Source organism: Tursiops truncatus, chromosome 10 (assembly GCF_011762595.2).
Source record: "Tursiops truncatus isolate mTurTru1 chromosome 10, mTurTru1.mat.Y, whole genome shotgun sequence".
Lineage (NCBI taxonomy): Eukaryota > Metazoa > Chordata > Mammalia > Artiodactyla > Delphinidae > Tursiops > Tursiops truncatus.
This window is the reverse complement of record NC_047043.1, coordinates 20,964,397-20,982,933: the sequence shown is the minus strand read 5'-3', so window position 1 is coordinate 20,982,933 and position 18,537 is coordinate 20,964,397. Positions and strand designations below refer to the sequence as shown.

General features: G+C 42.1%; 4 protein-coding genes across 5 annotated transcripts; 3 read left to right on the top strand and 1 right to left on the bottom strand.

Moving 5' to 3' along the window:
* Positions 1-250: 250 nt before the first annotated feature.
* On the top strand, positions 251-2,355 carry LOC101331460 (histone H2A type 1-like). Of its 2 annotated transcripts, none has more exons than XM_019944905.3 (2): positions 251-741; positions 1,442-2,355. In XM_019944905.3, the coding sequence occupies exons 1-2, from the start codon at positions 357-359 to the stop codon at positions 1,516-1,518; spliced, it is 462 nt and encodes a 153-aa protein (XP_019800464.1). In that variant the 5' UTR covers positions 251-356; the 3' UTR covers positions 1,519-2,355. The 2 variants fall into 2 exon arrangements, with proteins under 2 accessions (XP_019800464.1, XP_019800465.1); XM_019944906.3 differs by having other exon boundaries at positions 252-765; positions 1,442-1,486.
* On the top strand, positions 2,282-2,928 carry LOC101324316 (histone H3.1). Its single transcript, XM_019944907.3, has one exon. It carries the CDS (start codon positions 2,282-2,284, stop codon positions 2,690-2,692), a length of 411 nt encoding a protein of 136 aa, XP_019800466.1. The 3' UTR covers positions 2,693-2,928.
* Positions 2,929-9,603: 6,675 nt separating this feature from the next.
* Positions 9,604-12,822, bottom strand: LOC101324906 (histone H2B type 1-L-like). The gene has a single exon (XM_073810450.1). It carries the CDS (start codon positions 12,080-12,082, stop codon positions 11,702-11,704), a length of 381 nt encoding a protein of 126 aa, XP_073666551.1. The 5' UTR covers positions 12,083-12,822; the 3' UTR covers positions 9,604-11,701.
* A 185-nt stretch (positions 12,823-13,007) lies between these two features.
* Positions 13,008-15,413, top strand: LOC141279702 (histone H3.1). Its single transcript, XM_073810449.1, has one exon. The coding sequence runs from the start codon at positions 13,120-13,122 to the stop codon at positions 13,528-13,530; it is 411 nt and encodes a 136-aa protein (XP_073666550.1). The 5' UTR covers positions 13,008-13,119; the 3' UTR covers positions 13,531-15,413.
* The last annotated feature ends 3,124 nt before the right edge of the window (positions 15,414-18,537 follow it).

Below are 18,537 nucleotides of genomic sequence, written 5' to 3'. Positions count from 1 at the left end.
ATACGCCCACCAGCAACCGGCCTCAGTATTTGCTTGGTCTGTATGCAAATTAGAGATGGCAGAATTGCGATTTGTGATTGGTCTTTTCAGCATCCTAATCTCTGATAGGCTCTTTATTACAAAGTCTCATTGGCTCTTCCCTTAGCTCAACCTTACATAATTTGACTTTTCAATTACAAACTCTCTATGTAAATTAGTAACGTTGTTGTTTTAGAACTAGCTTTTGATTGGCTAAGGTTTGTGTTCGGCCAATCGCACAGGCTGTTTTACCAAACCGCCGCAGAGTATAATAGTCTAGTTTCTTGTATTCTGAGGGTTATTTTCTTTGGTTTTTGTTTTGACATTAGTGTTTTGTCATGTCTGGCCGGGGGAAACAGGGCGGTAAGGTACGTGCCAAGGCGAAGACCCGCTCTTCGCGCGCCGGGCTCCAGTTCCCCGTGGGACGTGTGCACCGCCTGCTCCGCAAGGGCAACTACGCCGAGCGGGTCGGGGCCGGCGCTCCGGTGTACCTGGCGGCAGTGCTGGAGTACCTGACGGCCGAGATCCTGGAGCTGGCGGGCAACGCGGCCCGCGACAATAAGAAGACGCGTATCATCCCGCGTCACCTGCAGTTGGCCATCCGCAACGACGAGGAGCTCAACAAGCTGCTGGGCAAAGTCACCATCGCTCAGGGCGGCGTCCTGCCCAACATCCAGGCTGTACTGCTGCCCAAGAAGACCGAGAGCCACCACAAGGCCAAGGGCAAGTGAACCAATCCCAATATCAGTGCGTGTCTATAACTTTTTACCCAAAGGCTCTTTTCAGAGCCGTCCACATTTTCACACTTAAAAAAGCTTGTAACTAAACCTGGGCTGGGTCTATGAAGCTTACGCGCGGTTAAAGCCACTGGATAATCGCCAGTTTATTATCGCAAGTTATCTTCGCTATCTAACGGGACTGATTGAAATGTGACAAAGGGAAACAGAACTTTTACAAAAAAGTGGTTAGTACCGTAAGCAAGGGCTTTTAGTAGTGGTGAAGAAGCAAGTTTTGGTAACGTTTTAAAAACCTGGGGTAGTTGGGTTATTTAGCGAGAAGGAAAACATTCTATCCTGAGGAGAAGGCAGGTTGGGGGTGGTAGCTTAGAATGTCACTAAGACGTTTGAAACAGCCAAACGAAAGAACAGCTGGCAAATCAGATCAGCGCGGGCTTTTCAAGTTCTGAACTTGTTGCCGAAACTCGGCCTCTGTTCACCCGTGCCGAATAGTAAGCGGCGACATAGTTTTGGGGAAGTAGAAAAGAGTAGCTTTCATTGCTTTGCCAGGCAATGGAGACCACAGCAGACTAGTGCCCTCAAGACTGTGCCCTCCCTTGAGAGAGTAGGAAGTTATCTTATACAGTCTAGGAGTGGAAAATAGGGTCGCAGATAAGAATGCAATTTTGCGTTCTTTTTTACTTCAGGAAAATTTCAAAATCAAAGATGGCGTCCGGCGGTCCTGGGACTGGCTCTGGTGGTGCTTGAGGTTATCGCACCGTGATCTCCTTTCTGGAATGAAAAATGTTCACAGAGGAAGGGAGTGTTTTCTCGGAGAAATAAACACCAGGTGCATAGTACAATTCTAACTAGAAAATAATCAGTTTCAAAGTGAAATTAAGCAAGAAAGAAAGATCTCTGAGAGACTGGCTGACTGGGCTAAAAGAAGAGTTAAACATGATGGCGGCTATCTTAACTAATTTCTGCTGTAACAAACTGAAGCAAAATCCCATTTGGCCACCATAGGAAAGTCAATCATTTGTTGCGCACTGTTTGCTGGTCGTCCCCGGCCCGTCGCTTTCCCCGTGGTTTCCCAGTGGAGATAGGAAGTGGCAGCCCAGGGGAATCTAAGTTCAGTTCAGAAAAAGTAACCACGGAGGAAAAAGAATACAAGTAAATCTGTTCTTAAAGCGTAGTCCTCGGAATTCTAGGCCCCATTACATAGATTTGAATCAGAATTGGCATCGTCCACGATCCCCAAGTGGTTCCTTACTTATAATGTGAGATGCGCTGAACTAGAACATTAGAAAATTAGTTCCTTTGGGTCGCAGAGTATAACAAAAAGAGGGATTGAAATGTGGAGTATTTCATCCAATCAGAGTCTCTAGTTCTTCACCAATCACTGCGTTGACTCTTCAGCCAATGGTTTTGTTTCGCGGGGCTTTTGAAATAGCGCAAGGCCAATCGGAACGTTTCTGAGTATATATAAAGGGGACCTCTTCCTGCTTATTTGCCTACTTGGTTTCATTTTTGTTTGGTTTCTTACGATGGCTCGAACTAAACAAACTGCGCGGAAGTCCACCGGCGGTAAGGCGCCGCGCAAGCAGCTGGCCACCAAGGCGGCCCGCAAGAGCGCGCCGGCCACGGGCGGCGTGAAGAAGCCGCACCGCTACCGGCCCGGCACGGTGGCCCTGCGCGAGATCCGCCGCTACCAGAAGTCCACGGAGCTGCTGATCCGCAAGCTGCCGTTCCAGCGCCTGGTGCGCGAGATCGCGCAGGACTTCAAGACCGACCTGCGCTTCCAGAGCTCGGCCGTGATGGCGCTGCAGGAGGCGTGCGAGGCCTACTTGGTGGGGCTCTTCGAGGACACCAACCTGTGTGCTATCCACGCCAAGCGCGTCACCATTATGCCCAAGGACATCCAGCTTGCTCGCCGCATCCGCGGGGAGAGGGCGTAATGCTTTCTCAGCTATCTCAATCCAACTAAAAAGGCTCTTCTAAGAGCCACCCACGTTTTCTTTAAAGTAGCTGTCATTTAGTCTGTTCTGTTTCGGAGAGTTTTGGTTCGGGATGTTAAAGTGGAAATTTCCTCATGAGTTACTGGGTAAACTTGTGTTTTGGGAGTGTCGTGCAACTTTACAAGTGTTTGTACTCTTTCAGTTAATTAAATTTTGGCAGCTTTGCATATCTTCAATTCGTAGGTTATGTGCAAAATTTCCTCAATGCTGTCTCGTGGGAAATGTAATATAAACACATGCAGGTGGAGTGGGGGATTGGTAGGTTTGGCAATAGAATAAGCCGTGTTTTAGGTAATTTGGAAAGGGCAGTAATCAGTGTGATGTGAAGATCGGGCTATTGGAGTACGTGGATTATGTATGGAAGGTGAGCTGCTTTACCCACAAAAGGTTGAATTTGGGTGAAGGTGGGTGTGGATTTGCTGCTTACCCCTTCTAAAGCTGTGTTCCCACATGTTTGGGTATTGACAATTGAGAAGCTAGAGCGTTTGTCGTTGCTTTCTAATGTCTCTGAGACCTCAATTTGCTCAGTTCCAATCTCTGCCAAGTTAAAGGTGAAACAGTTTTGGCTTTCCCGTGAAATGTTTGACCTTTTACACAGAGAACAATGAGGGCGTTATTTTGCTGATAGTAGACTTCTATAAAAAAAAAAAAATTAGACCTCTCAGTCAGGATTTCTAATAAACTTATTGGTAGCAGAACCCAAGATAGAGAACCCTGCTGGCTTCTACAGTTTCACTACTCAAAGTGTGGTCCACCACCAGCAGCATGTACATCACTTGGGAATTTGCTAGAAACGTAGATTTTCAGACCCAACCCAGGTCTACTGAGTCAGAATCTACGTTGTACCCAGTTCACCCCAGGTGATTCTTATGAACGCTAGATTAAGAAGTCTATTTTTTAAAATGGTGTTTTTGGTCTCATCAAGAAAAGCAGCCTGTCTGAACTCTTACCAGGAGAAAGCATTTGCAAACTACACTTATTTATGTAATAGAATGAAATTTCTGTCAAGCAGTTGCACATAACAAGGTGCCTCTAGAGTTTGATTTCATTATGGATCAGTGGTCTCAGTGGTGACTGCACATTACAGTCAATTGGAGCTTTTATTAAAATATTTTTGCTTGGGGTCCAATCAGTATGACTATAATTGTATGAGGTGGGCCCAGGCAACAGTAATTATTAAAACTCAGGTGCTTCCAATAGGTAGCTAGGGCCAGGACTAAATATTGAATAAATTCCAATCTTGTGGTTAGCTCCTGTTGGACTCCAGGCTTAGCAAGGAGTTACCTAACTGAATCAGGCTTTCCTTGTAGTTCCAAAGGAGGACTTTCTGGCTTGCTTGATGACAGTTTATCTCACTGCAATGAATCAAATAGTATTTGGCTTTTATAGCAATTTCTGAGGACAGGGCTAATGTGAGTCTGTATCGAGAAATGCAGCTGCTTTCAGTGGTTGACATTACTAGGTTTTCAGGGATGCTACAAGGAGGAACATCCTGGAGAGTGGATACCTCTGTCTTCACATTGTGCTTTCCTGTACAGATTAGCACAAGGTCTTGTTTGGTCTTTCAGGTGGACTTTCTCCATAGCCTTTAAAAAAATAAAATTATTTAGGAATTTATCTCCCTACCCCCACCCCCCACCCTGGATATTGTTTCATTTTTTAAAACTTAAAAAAGATTTATTTTTTATTATGCAACATTTGAGAATATATGGAGGTAGAGATAATAGTTTAACAGACCCTACGTACTCCTCACCCAGCCTCAACATCAACACTGGCCAAATTTATACCTCTTCTACCTTGATTATTGTCAAGCAAATCATATCATTTCCTCTCTCAACATTTTAATATACATCTACTTTAAAACCTAATTGTGATGTCATGATTACTCCCCCAACAAACAACATTTAACATTGATGACTTTTTAAATTTATTTATTCCACATACATTTATTGAGTTTACAATGTGCCAGTTGCTGTTCTGTGCACTGGGAATATACTTGGAGAACAAAACAGACAAGATTCTTTGCTCTCATGGAATTTACATTTGACCCTGGGATAAGACAATAAATCAGTAGCATATGTAATATGTTAGATGGCGAGAAGAACAATAAAGCAAGAATAAGGATTGTCATGGGGAGTTGAAATTTAGATAAGGTGACCAATGAAGACGGCAGTATGGAGGTAGTTATTTCAGTAAAGAGTTGTGAGGAAGAGGTTGTGGAAAGAGAAAAAGGGAGCCTTCCCTGGTGAGTGCCGCAGTGGTTAAGAATCCGCCTGCCAATGCAGGGAATGCGGGTTCGAGCCCTGGTCTGGGAAAATCCCACATGCCGCGGAGCAACTAAACCTGTGTGCCACTACTACTGAGCCTGCGCTCTTGAGTCCGCGTGCTGCAACTACTGAGCCTGCGTGTCACAACTACTGAAGCCCGCACGCCTAGAGCCCGTGCTCCGCAACAAGAGAAGCCACCGCAATGAGAAGCCCACACACGGCAACAAAAAAAGTAGCCCCTGCTCGCCGCAACTAGAGAAAGCCCGCATGCAGAACAAAGACCCAACGCAGCCAAAAATCAATCAATCAATAAATTATAAAAAAAAAAGAGGGAGAGGAGGAGGAATGTTGAGATGCCAGGGGGGCTATGTGGAGTGGAGTGGGCTGGGCTCTGTAGGAGGAAATAATGGCAGAGAAATGAAAGGAAGCCAGATCATGCAGGGGCTTGTAAGTCACGGTAAGGAATTAGGCTTTTGCTCTGAGTGAGACGGAAGGTCTTGAGAGGAGTTGCACATAGGAGTGTTTGTGTCCCTCTCTCTCATTTAATCAGGTTCTGCTTTATTTTCAGGTGGTCTCAGTTGTGCTCCAGCACAAAAATCAAGGCCCATTTTTCTTTATTTTGTGCTATTCAAATCTTGAAAATAGAAGCTGACCTGGAGGATTTATAGTTAGGGAGAAAAGAGAAAATCATTTATGAAATATAAACATTTGGGGTTAAAGGTGACTCATAGCATAGTACTTCCATTTACTAGTTTTATGGACACAGGCAAATTGTTTACCCTCAGGTAACAAACGATTTATTTGAATTGAAAATCAAATGTCTTCAGGAACCAGGTAAGGGGTTTTTGTATCAGGAACAGTGGTGAGCTATCCAGCTTTATATCACTGGGTCAGTCAGTAGTGACCTTCTGGCTGAATACAAGCCCCCTGTGTTGCAAGGTCCATGTAGCACTCTTGGTCTTTATTATGTCATTTGCCAAGTAGAGATGTTAACAATGACGGCCTTGGGAACTGTCCAGATTCGTGATTTTATCAATTCAAAGTCTGTAAATCAGTGCCTATATGGATTAGTTAATTTAATCCTCACAATAACTCTGTGGGTTGGGGGGGCCATTATCAGCTCAAATATGATGATGAAGAAATGGAAGCATAGTGAGGGGAACTACCTCTCACAGGGGTTCATTTGGATAAAACTGTCATGGACTTTATCTCCATCACTAGAGAATGGATGGACATTTTGTGTTATGTGCATATGTCCATTTTACTTCATCCATCCATCCACTCATCAAAAACTTTTTGAGTGCTTACTGTGTGCTCAACAATGTTCCAGGTGTTGGAAAGAGCAATGCGTAACGTGGCAAAGATCCTACTGTGCGGAGCTCACCGACGATTATTGTGGGAGACAGAAAATAAACAAAGATAAACAGTCTTATGGTAGGTAAAGAGGATAAAGAAAACAGACCAAGGGGATTAAGGACTGCCACAGAGTAGGAGATGGGTGGTGGATAGTTTTCATTTTAAATAAGGTGGGTGGGGAAAACTTCACGACTGAGATGAGACATGAAAGCCAGTGTCATGAAGCTTGGAAGGGAGAGGGGTCTTCATACATCTGTAAGAAGATCATTCCATAGAGAAGAAACCGTGATTGCGAAGGTCCTATGTTGGGAGCATCACTTGGAATGATGGTCGCAGGTCTGATAACCAACTAGATAGAACCAGGTTCCTCTTCTGTTTTCTCAAACTGGAGTTTCAAGTCTCAAGCTCAGCAGCGATTTTACACATTTTTTTTTTTCCCCAAAAGTATTGTTCTAGTTTCCTGAGCACACCCAATTCAGATGGTAAACTGAGGCCGGGGCAGGAAGAGATGAGTACTAATCCCAGGGAGGACTGCCAGCCTGATTCAAGGATACCAGTCATTAAGGAAAGACCATTAATTATTTGATAATTTATTTAAAATAAAAAGTAAGATATTTTGAGGTTCCAAATAATCACCATCATCGTTTTACTTTTCAGAAAAAAGAGAATCCAAATGTAATATTCCTAAAAAGGCTTTATACACTCTAACAAGTAAATTTTCTGAGATTACATTGCATAATTATGGATAAGTCGCCAAATATAAATAAGACTGCTCATCTGTTGGCTCATGGCTAATAGAACTCTATATTAAAACCTTCAAAATGGTGATGATTTGATGGCCAAACCCATGATTTTAAAAATAAAACAAAATTAAAATACATTTATTTATTTATGATAAAGGTGTTACATGTTCTCAGCTGCAGATCTTGAGCTATAGCTGTGTCTTGGCACAGAACTAAGAGATCACATCTCTTCTGAACCCTTCCTATTGGGAGACACTGCAGTCCAAATGCAGGGATTTTCATTATGGAGTGTAAACTATTAATTACTTTCATTTTTAATAAGTAGTGTTCAAGGAAAGAATGGAAAACTGGTGTCCTTCAGGTTTTGCCAGATAACTGAAGCTGTCGGGGAGGAAGAAAATGTCCTCTATCCTTTGCCAACTAAAGAATGTAGCTAGCTATCTGGTTCTACAAGGTTTGAGATCCAGCAAGTTACAGAACTTCCTTTTAGAAAATAGAGATTGGGACCCTGCCTTGGTGGAAGGTATATTAAGATAAACCCCCAAACCTTGTGGACAAAGAATGTCACCTGCCATATCAGTAAACTAAGGATGTGGCGGCCATCAGCTCCTGCAACTGCCCCCGCCTGTGCACCCTGAGGGGATGCAGGATGGAGAAAAACAGGATACTGGCCCTAGATAGTTAAGCTACATATATATCAAAGGAATGATTTCAATGAGTCCAGACTCTTGCATCTTCCCAGATATAGAAAAGGGCTAACTTCATTAACTTGAGATGGCTGTTTTCTTTAACAGTTTCTTTGACGTTCCAACTACGTGCTTTTTTGTGTTGTTGTTGTTGTTGTTGTTTTTTCTCCAAAAACTCCTATATATCCTGGATCCTCCTTTACCTCTTCAGGACCAGTCCCACAGAGCTATCTGAGAGGCTGTCTCCTGGGCTTAAGTCCTCCATATACCTGCTGAATATAACATAATTCTCAACTTTTAGGTTATTATTATTTTTCCAATTGACAACCTTACGGCTTATTGCAAGTTTATTCTCTGCTTTTATGAGGTCCAAAAAGGGTGTTCTAGATCAGCAAGTAGCTCTTTCTTCCAAGCAGTGGTTCTGGAGCCCAGGTGCACTTTTATCTCTGTGTCTCAATCATCCTAAACACATTGCTTTCCCATGTTAAAAAATAAAATTCAATGGAGTAAATTTTAAAGATCTTATTGGCTTTATTCAGTGATTCATGAATCAGGCAAAATCCAGGCTAGCAGATAGAAGAGAGCTGTGAGGAGCTGTACAAAATAAAAGATTTTTCTAGGCAGAAGGGAGCAGGAACAGGGAAGTTACACTAGGAAAAAAAGTGGGTAGCTTATTGCAAGGTTGCTTTCCTGTAGGGGTTGGCAGGGGTCTGTCCGGCTGATTACCTGACTGGTGCTGAGCAGGAATTCCTGTTTGACTAGTTTAAGATTTCATTTCTGGGGAAGCCAAAACTGTAATTAAGTCTTGGTCTGATGACATAACTCTATTTTGGGCCTCTTTTGTTTCTAAAACACTTTTGTCTTGGGAGGGGAAAGAGCTTGGAAAGTCTTCGTGGGAGGTTATTATGCCCCAGACCTGAAAATTCAAACTTTACTTTTATTTACATTCCATTGTTAGGAACTCAGCTATGTGGGCTAAGAAGGTCACACCCAACTACAAGGGAAGCTGGGAAACAAGGTCTCTGAGGGCTCAGGAAGGAGAGGTTAACAGCCAGTGTGCCTCTGCCTCTGAAGGTTTATAGAGTTTATCTGTGCAGAACTGGGGCCCTGAAGTTAGTATCATGTATCTGTCACCTCAGATATCCACACTTGCTCTAATTCTCTTTCCAGAAAACCTGTGTATTTTCTAAAATCACTATGCACAGGTCCTCTGTTCTTTCCTGATAGTGGTAGACAGAGCATTGAAACAACAGAGTTCTGGGGCAGTCCCAACGCTAAATATGCTTGAGCAAGTCACCTATAAGAGTTACTGTATTATCTCTACAGATGGAGAAGCATGCTGAGTGATTCTGCGTAATGCCCAAGGTCACCTGGCTAGTAAATGGTGACAACAAATTTCCCAGGTAGTGAACCTCAAAGCCCTTCAATTTTAAGCATATTTCATTACTGTTCTATATTTGTATACATTATTATTTGCTCTATAGGACAATGTTATATGTCCTAGGTAACAGGGACCATATCTTATTAAGAATGACAGCTAGAATGACAAGTGAGAAATTACCTTAATGCAGTGGTAGCCTCCCAATACACTACCAGGCAGGCCATTTCCAAGGTCATAGAACATAAAGTCTCACAGGCCAATTTAAGTTCCCTGATTAATTTGATTGAATCAATTTTAAATATATAGCAAGAAACAAGGGAAAAGATACTGGACAAATGAACACATTTCAGATAGGTTGCAAAAGATCAGTTGAATCCTTGGTTTCACTTTTCATGTGAAACCTCCCTTTCCTCCTCTTCACCCCTTCTCCTCCCCCTCCCTCTTTCCTATCTCTCTCTGACCCTCCCCTCTCCCTCTCTCTCCTCTCACTCCCTGCCTTCCTTTGAATTTCTTCTCTGCTGAGAACTAGGTTGGACTTTGAGCAAAGGGGTCCAGCAGATGGAAGTGATTTGGAGCCAACACATGCTTGCTCTGTTGGAGAGATGCAGGGCTGAGTATACAGCCTCCCATCTAGGGAGGTCACCAGTGACATACGAAGGAAACATGTCTTTTATGTGCATGTTGTCTGTAGAGGGCAAATGGTACCAAAGTGGGAGTCACCAGTGGGTGGTCAGTTTAAGAACTCATAAATATTGGGGAACTCATAAATACTTAGTGTCTTACAAATATTTGGCACTTCTTGGTTCTTTCATCACTTTATATCTCCATGTAGCACACACAAGCTCTACTTTCCCTCTGTCTAACATCTCACGAGGTACTAACTTAATGATTTACAGTAAATACAGCTTCTGAATTTTGTATCTCATAAATGCCTTGCTTACCTATCCAACATTTCTTATACGTTTCCTACTTATGAATTACCTACTTAATATTTATGAATTTCATCCATCCAGTTTGTTCTCGGTAGGCTCTCCATAGTAGAATTGAATAGCAGAATATATTTGAGAATATTCTCAAATAATAGAGAGAACATACCTTATACATAGAAAGGGATGAGTTCCCTAAGGAGAGTGGAGCACCCATTCCAGGCCTGAGCTACATAGAGAGAAAAAGACTTTAATTTTGCTTAACCACTATTTTAGGCTGTCTGTCACTTCTAGGGGTATCTAATACTAAGTCATACAGGTGCACATTAAAAAAAGAAATCTTATTAAGGAGAATCTTTAAGAGGAATAATGGACAAGATTTATTAGTATAGTATTCCTTTCTACATTTCAGTAAGATCCTACATTTCAGTAAGTCACAGCGCTAGGACCAATACAAAATTCTTGTGGACCAATGATAAAACATGGTAACCTGAAAATGTAAATATATAACATCTGTTGTTAACCATAGTCCACAAATACAAACTTGAACTCCACACATTTTTGTAATTCCTTTCTCTCTTTTACTGTCTCCTCTTCCCTTGCCATCTCTCTTACTCCACCTCCCTTCCAGAACTGCCTCCAGGGAAATTAAAAATTTAAGGTTGAGTCAGTTCAGCTTTTGGCAATGCTAAAGTGACATTTAGACTGATACTTCCCTTCTGTTCGTTTGGGTACTGTCTAAAGAGTGTACCCTGTGAGGAGAGAGGAGGAGAGGAGAGGAGGAGGAGAGCAATGAGGAGTTTCTATCCTGCTCATTGCTCTGTCCCTAGTACCTGTCACTTTTTGAGAAACTTAATAGGCTCTCAATGAATGAATGAATAAACTCAGAGTCCTAGTTTTTCCACTCAAGAGTTCATTTAGAGAAGAATCTTGGGCACACTCAGATCTATGATCTCACAATACTCTGCAACTTCCCCCCACCCTCCCCAATCCAGCAGAGAAATGGCCATGACAGTGGACTTATCAAAAGTCCACTTTTGATAAGGATAGCAACTAAAGAGCTCTGACCGACATTGCAGGTAGCCTGTCGTGTATGATCCTTAGTCTCATGGTATTATGAAAATCTGTAGCTGAAATTGTATTGTTGCTAATTCCAATCAGCCTTAAGGGAAGACTGACTGACTCACTGGGCTGCCAGCCAAGGACTGTATTCAAAAATCAAGGTTTTATATTTCCAGGCTACTTGAGGTTTCTTACCCCTTCCTTTTCTCTATTACATGAATAACTAAAGATTTCACAGTCATTTGATGGTCTGACTGCTAAAATTCTTAATAGGTCAGCAACTAAAACTGACTTCTCAGTTCTTAATATAAAACCGTTTCTCTGCTCTGTGCTCGCTAAAATTATTTCTGCTCAGTAAAAAGAGCCCGATTTCTGAAAAAATTAGAATGGTAAAGATGCCTAATTAGTCAATTTTCAAACCTCACCTTACTTCTCTCTAGAAACGAATAGTATGCAGCATTAGAGCCCCTTTTGAAAGTGTGAGTGGCTCTGAAAAGAGCCTTTGGGTTTAACAGCGCCTGGAAACATTTACTTGGAGCTGGTGTACTTGGTGACAGCCTTGGTACCCTCGGACACGGCGTGCTTGGCCAGCTCCCCAGGCAGCAGCAGACGTACGGCCGTCTGGATCTCCCTGGAGGTGATGGTCGAGCGTTTGTTGTAATGCGCCAGGCGCGACGCCTCGCCCGCGATGCGCTCAAAGATATCATTGACGAACGAGTTCATGATGCCCATGGCCTTAGACGAGATACCGGTGTCCGGGTGGACCTGCTTCAGCACCTTATACACATATACGGAGTAGCTCTCTTTCCGGCTGCGCTTGCGCTTCTTGCCATCCTTCTTCTGCGCCTTGGTCACCGCCTTCTTAGATCCCTTCTTGGAAGCAGGAGCAGATTTAGCCAGCTCAGGCATGGTGTAAAGTTATCAAACAGACGAAAACTGACAACACCTGTTACAATGTTGGCCTATTTTTGTAGGGCTTCTATGCAAATAGGTGCTTAATCTATCTCAATTCCTGATTGGGTCAAATCAGCCAGTAGAAACCTTTTATGCAAATAAGGTGATTTCAAATCTGCTTTTTGATTGGCTGTTTAAGTGGAACTAACACTCGACATCACCCCCCACCATCAGAAAAAATAACTTTCGTTTTCAGAATAGGGCAAAAAATTAATGTCTTGTCCGTAAGTATCTACTTGTGAGCCTTGTTTCTCTCTAGATCCGGACCTAAAGAGACAAACGCCCGATACAAATTTATGACTAGTTTTCTGCCAAAATTCAGTTACCGGGTTAGTAATTCTAGAAAAGAGAACATAGAAATTAGCTAAACATATAAATGTTTTCAAAATTATGCCATTGGCATTTCCAGTTCGGCTTGATCAAAGTCGGCAACACTTAAGCTTTACGAAGAATTAAGGATCGTCACATTTCAACGGCGGTAGTATTTTCATGTTTTCTAGGAACAGTGTCTGGAAGTGATGCCAGCGTTTGTTGGAGAGCTGGGAATTATGTAATATGGTGCTTGCATTGCTAAAATAAAACGTTTATTCAAAATCAGAACCTTTGATAAGTGACGAAACTGGACTCGATCAATTACATTCAAAACCGTAGTTTTTGAAAGGGCTCAGAACTCGGGAACGTTCATTTTCGTCTCTTCCCAAACTTAATCCCGAACAAAGGGATTAAAACAAAACCAATTAAGGTATATATAAAACATGTAACATACAGGGTGAATAAATGGCGGAGGACTTTAAGCGAGAAAATATAGAGCGTACTGCAATAGATCTAGATTTTCTAAAGTGAGACCTGGTATCCAATCACAAGGCCTATCCAGTTACTTAATTCACGGCGCGGAATTTGAAGATTCGGACCAATCAGGAGGACTTCGCCTGTATAAATATGAGCAAGAACAGCACGGCTTGTAGTTGTAGCTGTGTTTGCAATCTCTCATTATGGCTCGTACTAAGCAGACCGCTCGCAAGTCCACCGGCGGCAAGGCGCCGCGCAAGCAGCTGGCTACCAAGGCGGCCCGCAAAAGCGCGCCGGCCACGGGCGGCGTGAAGAAGCCGCACCGCTACCGGCCCGGCACGGTGGCCCTGCGCGAGATCCGCCGCTACCAGAAGTCCACGGAGCTGCTGATCCGCAAGCTGCCGTTCCAGCGCCTGGTGCGCGAGATCGCGCAGGACTTCAAGACCGACCTGCGCTTCCAGAGCTCGGCCGTGATGGCGCTGCAGGAGGCGTGCGAGGCCTACCTGGTGGGGCTCTTCGAGGATACCAACCTGTGTGCTATCCACGCCAAGCGCGTCACTATCATGCCCAAGGACATCCAGCTTGCTCGCCGCATCCGTGGGGAGAGGGCGTAAATTGGCCTTCTTAATCGAGTGATAACTGAAACCCAAAGGCTCTTTTCAGAGCCAATCACTTGATCATATAAAAGGTGCCGTAGTACTTGGTCAAATTTTGCGTAGTCCCGAGAGACCTTTGTGGAGAGAGTCTCGGAATTAAGCTCTTTAAAAAGCCTATGGTGTGGGGTTTTTTTTTTTTGGGGGGGTTGCGTTGTGTCTTCAGTGCTGCATATGGACTTTCTCTAGTTGCGGCGAGCGGGGGCTACTCTTCGTTGTGGTGCGCGGGCTTCTCATTGCAGTGGCTTCTCTTGCAGAGCACGAGCTCTAGGCTTGAGGGTTTCAGTAGTTGCAGCACTGGACTCAGTAGTTGCAGTGCGTGGACTCAGCAGTTCTGGCGCACAGGCTTAGTTGCTCCGTGGAATGTGGGATATTCCTGGACCAGGGCTCAAGCCCGTGTCCCCTGTATTGGCAGGCAGTCTTAACCACTGCACCACCAGGGAAGTCCTAAAAAGCCTATGTTATTTTTTTTTAAGTTTTCAGTGTAGGAACTGCCTCCACGGCGTTACTTGCACACTCCCGTTTGGTGTATTTTGTGTAGGTTTGGCACATTTAGGCGTGGCTAAACGCTTGGTCTACACTAGGGTTCCCTTGCTCACCAGAATTGTGAGGCCCAGCTCGCTAGCAACCACAAGGACCTGTTGAGAATTGTCACGGATATACCACGACCACCCCTAAAACGGAGCCAAGGCTTAGGTTATTAGCTTTATCACCAAAGGGAAGACCTTGACAGCTCCTGAGAACTTGGTGGCGGTCTCTACCCACCAGGTCTTCTCTACAAAGGGCCAAAGCAACCAACAGGGGCAGCTGGGTGGGTCTCTGAGTAGGAAAAAATGGAATGAACTCGAATAGGAATCATGAGCCTTTCAGCAGACGCCATTACAGGGGTCTTTTTCTGTTTTCCTAAATTCCCTATCTTAATCTCTAAATCAAAGCTTATGAAAGTACCTCATATTTGTCAGTAAAACATGAAAATCAGCTGTAAGCTTGACAGTTCTCTATTGCAGAAAATATTGTCTTCGCTTTCTTCTCATCCCTACAAAACAGCAGTGTTATGTTATTCTGTATTGAAACGATATTCCCTTCTTGTGGAAGTAACAAATTCTTCACTATTTCTAAACTGGTAGCTGAAGGGAAAAAAGTAAGGAATTTTTTTCTGAAACTATACAGTCTGTTATTTGGAAATGTAGAAAGGTTGTTACTAATTGGGTTACTGTAGACCGTTTGGAAGGATTTTATGTCTATTCAAACACTTCAGCAAATTTCAGGTTCAAGATGGGTGAGGTATCCTTAACTACAAAATTGAGATCCTTCTATTAATCTATGGTTTTTTAATGGGCTGTTTCCCCTTGAGGATCAGTAAGGAAAGAGGTCAGGTGGTAAATTTAACAGAAACAAAGCTGTAAATAAATACACAGGCCAAGTTAGCCATTGTAAGTCCTAAAGGTTTTATAAAAGAAATCTTTGTTCTTGGAAGTCTGTCAGGCATTGAGACTCGGGTGCTGAGAACTGGGGAGCCTGGACCCATTTAAGGAAAAAAGTTTAGCTATTCATAATTCCAATAATGGAGTGTTAGATATTTGTAACGCTACATAAAGGCATTCCATATTAGAACGTACTTGCCCATATCCTGTACTTTCTTTGAGATTCTAGCACAGTAAGTTTTTAAATGTCTGTTTCTGTCTCACCAGATGGTTGATGTCAAGATATGAGGACCAAGGGGGCACAGAAAACACCTAGTTGTATTATTAAATCCATCAGAACATCTAGAACAGTCCTCTGCCTAAAACAAACCCTCAAGAAATTAGTCAAAGTGGCATTTAAAATAAAAATTATTGAACAAACAGGAATTATCATTCAGTTTATTCCTGATTACAGAAATAAAAGATTGATAGAGTTCATGTAACTTTAATACTATATAGTATTACCACGTAGAAATAATCAACATTAATTGAGCGGTTGCATTACTGAGTCGGCCAGAAGTCATGTGTTAGTCTATGAAGTCTCCAAAATATAAGGTAAATTCAATAGTTCTCTACTAATATACATAATTATTATTCTATTAGTTCTTTACAGATGAGGAAACTGAAACTAAGAAAGTTTCAGTTAAAAAGGATAGAGCCAAAAAAAAAAAAACACAAAATAAAAAATAATAATAAAAAAAAGGATAGAGCCAAAACTTTTCCCTTTGGCATTGCTATATTAAACAATAGCATCAGTATGATCCTCAACAGTTACCCCTGAGGCTTTATTCCTTGGAAGAGCTGTCATAGGAAGACTGATATGTTTATTTTAACATTTTCATAATATGTTAAAGGAAATGGGTGGATTTTGAAAATGTACAGGATCATATAAAACTGTGTTCTATTATGCTACAATTATTACAGCCAATTGCACAGAAATATAATTGATGCACAGCAATAAAATTATAACATTAACTTGGACAATTTTTAGCCTTTCTGTCCATCATCCAAACAATGATCTTGATTGTTAAGACACATACACACACACACACACACTTTTTTTTTTTAATTTTAAAGGCATACATTGAAATGGTAGTGCTTAACATGAGATTTTTTTTTTAATGAATTTTGATTTTCTTGGGGAAATATCACAAATCTAAATCATGTCACATTTTATTTGTACCTGTTGGAAAATTAAGTTGTGTAACCATTTCAGGCTTACCTGGTTGCCTATAAGTACATGTAATTTAAAAACAAACAAGTATATAATCTCTGAATGACCAGTAGCTTTATTTTATAGAAGTGATAACTAAAAATCAAGATAATTCAGAAATGCCATTCTTTTTCCACATCCTGCCTACCTCATATGTACACAGGTAAATACTGATATTTTACATCTGAAGACTTTTATACTGCAAAGGTGTTTTTTTTTTTTTTTAGTAGCCCCAACACCTTGGATGGCATACCTCAGAAAGTAAGGGACCTAGTGCCTAAATCAAGCCATGAGAAGGGTCATAGAAGGGGCAGAGAGATTTATTACCCTTAGCTTTCCACAGAAAAACAGAAAATCACTGTATCTGATTATTATGGGGGTAATCCTACCCATTTGACAGGATTTTAAAGCTCAGTCAATTAAAAAACACCTAGAGTAGTGGGAAAACAAGATAAAGAAGACTAACGACCTAGGGTTTAGTTTAATGACAGAAAAGAATAGATGCATTATAAATTTTCCATTGATAATAATGGTACCCAATTATTAATATCATCAAAGCACATTATCAGAGAAACTAGATTTTTCTAATTAGGGGAATTTACTCATGGAGTTGGAACTTGAGATGAAATTGGAAAGATTCTCCCAGGTAGAAGGAGAGAAGGAATTGCAGATGAGTAAAGTTGTCCAAAAAACAAACAACAACAAAAAGGAATAGAAAGGTAAATTTCAGTTATTAGTGCTGGTTAGTGTGAGCAGAAAGTATCATTATGAAAAAAGGCTACAAAGTTCTCACTTGAACCTAAGGCAAGAGTGACAATTTTTTTTTTTTTTTTTGGTACACGGGCCTCTCACTGTTGTGGCCTCTCCCATTGTGGAGCACAGGCTCCGGACGCTCAGGCTCAGCGGCCATGGCTCACGGGCCCAGCTGCTCCGTGGCATGTGGGATCTTCCCGGGCCGGGGCACGAACCCGCACCCCCTGCATCGTCAGGCGGACTCTCAACCACTGCGCCACCAGGGAAGCCCAAGAGTGACAATTTTTATAAGACAGAATGACCAGAATTTAGGAATTAGGGGCTGGAGAACCTCTTAGGAAGAACCAGTTAGGAAGAAACTGTTTAGGATGCTGGTTAAGAAACAATGGAATCATCCAGGTATGAGAGGATAAGGAGAGAATGTGAGAGGGGAGAAACTGTCAGTTACTGAAACTTATTTAAACATCTACCTGATTTAGTGACTGAGTGACATGAGTAATCAAGGCCTCCACACAGTGACATGAATTCCATCTGCCTCCTCCAGTTAAAAGGAGTCAGGCAATTACTAAGTAGAAGGGAGACAGTAGCGACTTCAGCCTGGCCCCCAAATTACTTTTGGCTTACACCTATGCCATATGCATAAGTACCCTCCTGCAGCTAAGAAAATATGAACATGCCCTTCACACCTTCCATGCTAAGACGTCCCTTTTTCTTTCTTTCTTTCTTTCTTTTTTTTTTGGTATATTTTGGAGACAACTACTCACACAGGCTCCTGCTTGATATTTGCCATCTTTAAGTGTAGATCTGTTGAGTTTTTCTAAACCTGGGTTTTTGCCACTGTGATTGACAGACCACCTTTGTTTAGCAAAAGAACATAAGAAATGCAAGGATGAGTGTTTCAGGAGACCCTCCTAGGGATGTGGTTTACTGATGAAATAAATACAGGGACTAGGAATGAGCTTCCTGATCCCTCATCATCCTGCTGCAGAATATCAAGACCATCCCGAGAGGTTCATTTTAACCTGCTTTAACTGCAACAAAAATTTTGGGAGATGGAGAAAGAGTTAAACAAGTTCTGATTTCCTTGTAAATTAGAAGCTGTCCCAAGCAAAGGAATATGAATATTAATTTACATAAACCAGTGTAAAACTAGAAGAGCATTGATTGAATCATGTTTAATCCCATCTGGTGCATTCCAAAGGGATTGTGAATTGGATAGCTCATAAAGGGCCTAAAATAGAAATACATGAATGTTATTTTTTTCTGGATGAGCCTAAAAAGGAAATAGAGAACTCTACTCCTTTTCCAGTTGACATAATAGATGGGCAGCAGTGCTCAGAAAATGACACTAGGAATAAAGAAACTTGTGTTTGAGACCCAGGTCCACCATTTATTGACAAGGTGATTCTGGCCATTTCATCTTTCTAAGCCACAATTTTCTTAACTTTAAAACAAGTAGCTTAGGGAATTCCCTGGCAGTGCAGTGGTTAGGACTCTCACTGCCATGGACTGGGTTCAATCCCTGGTTGGGGAACTAAG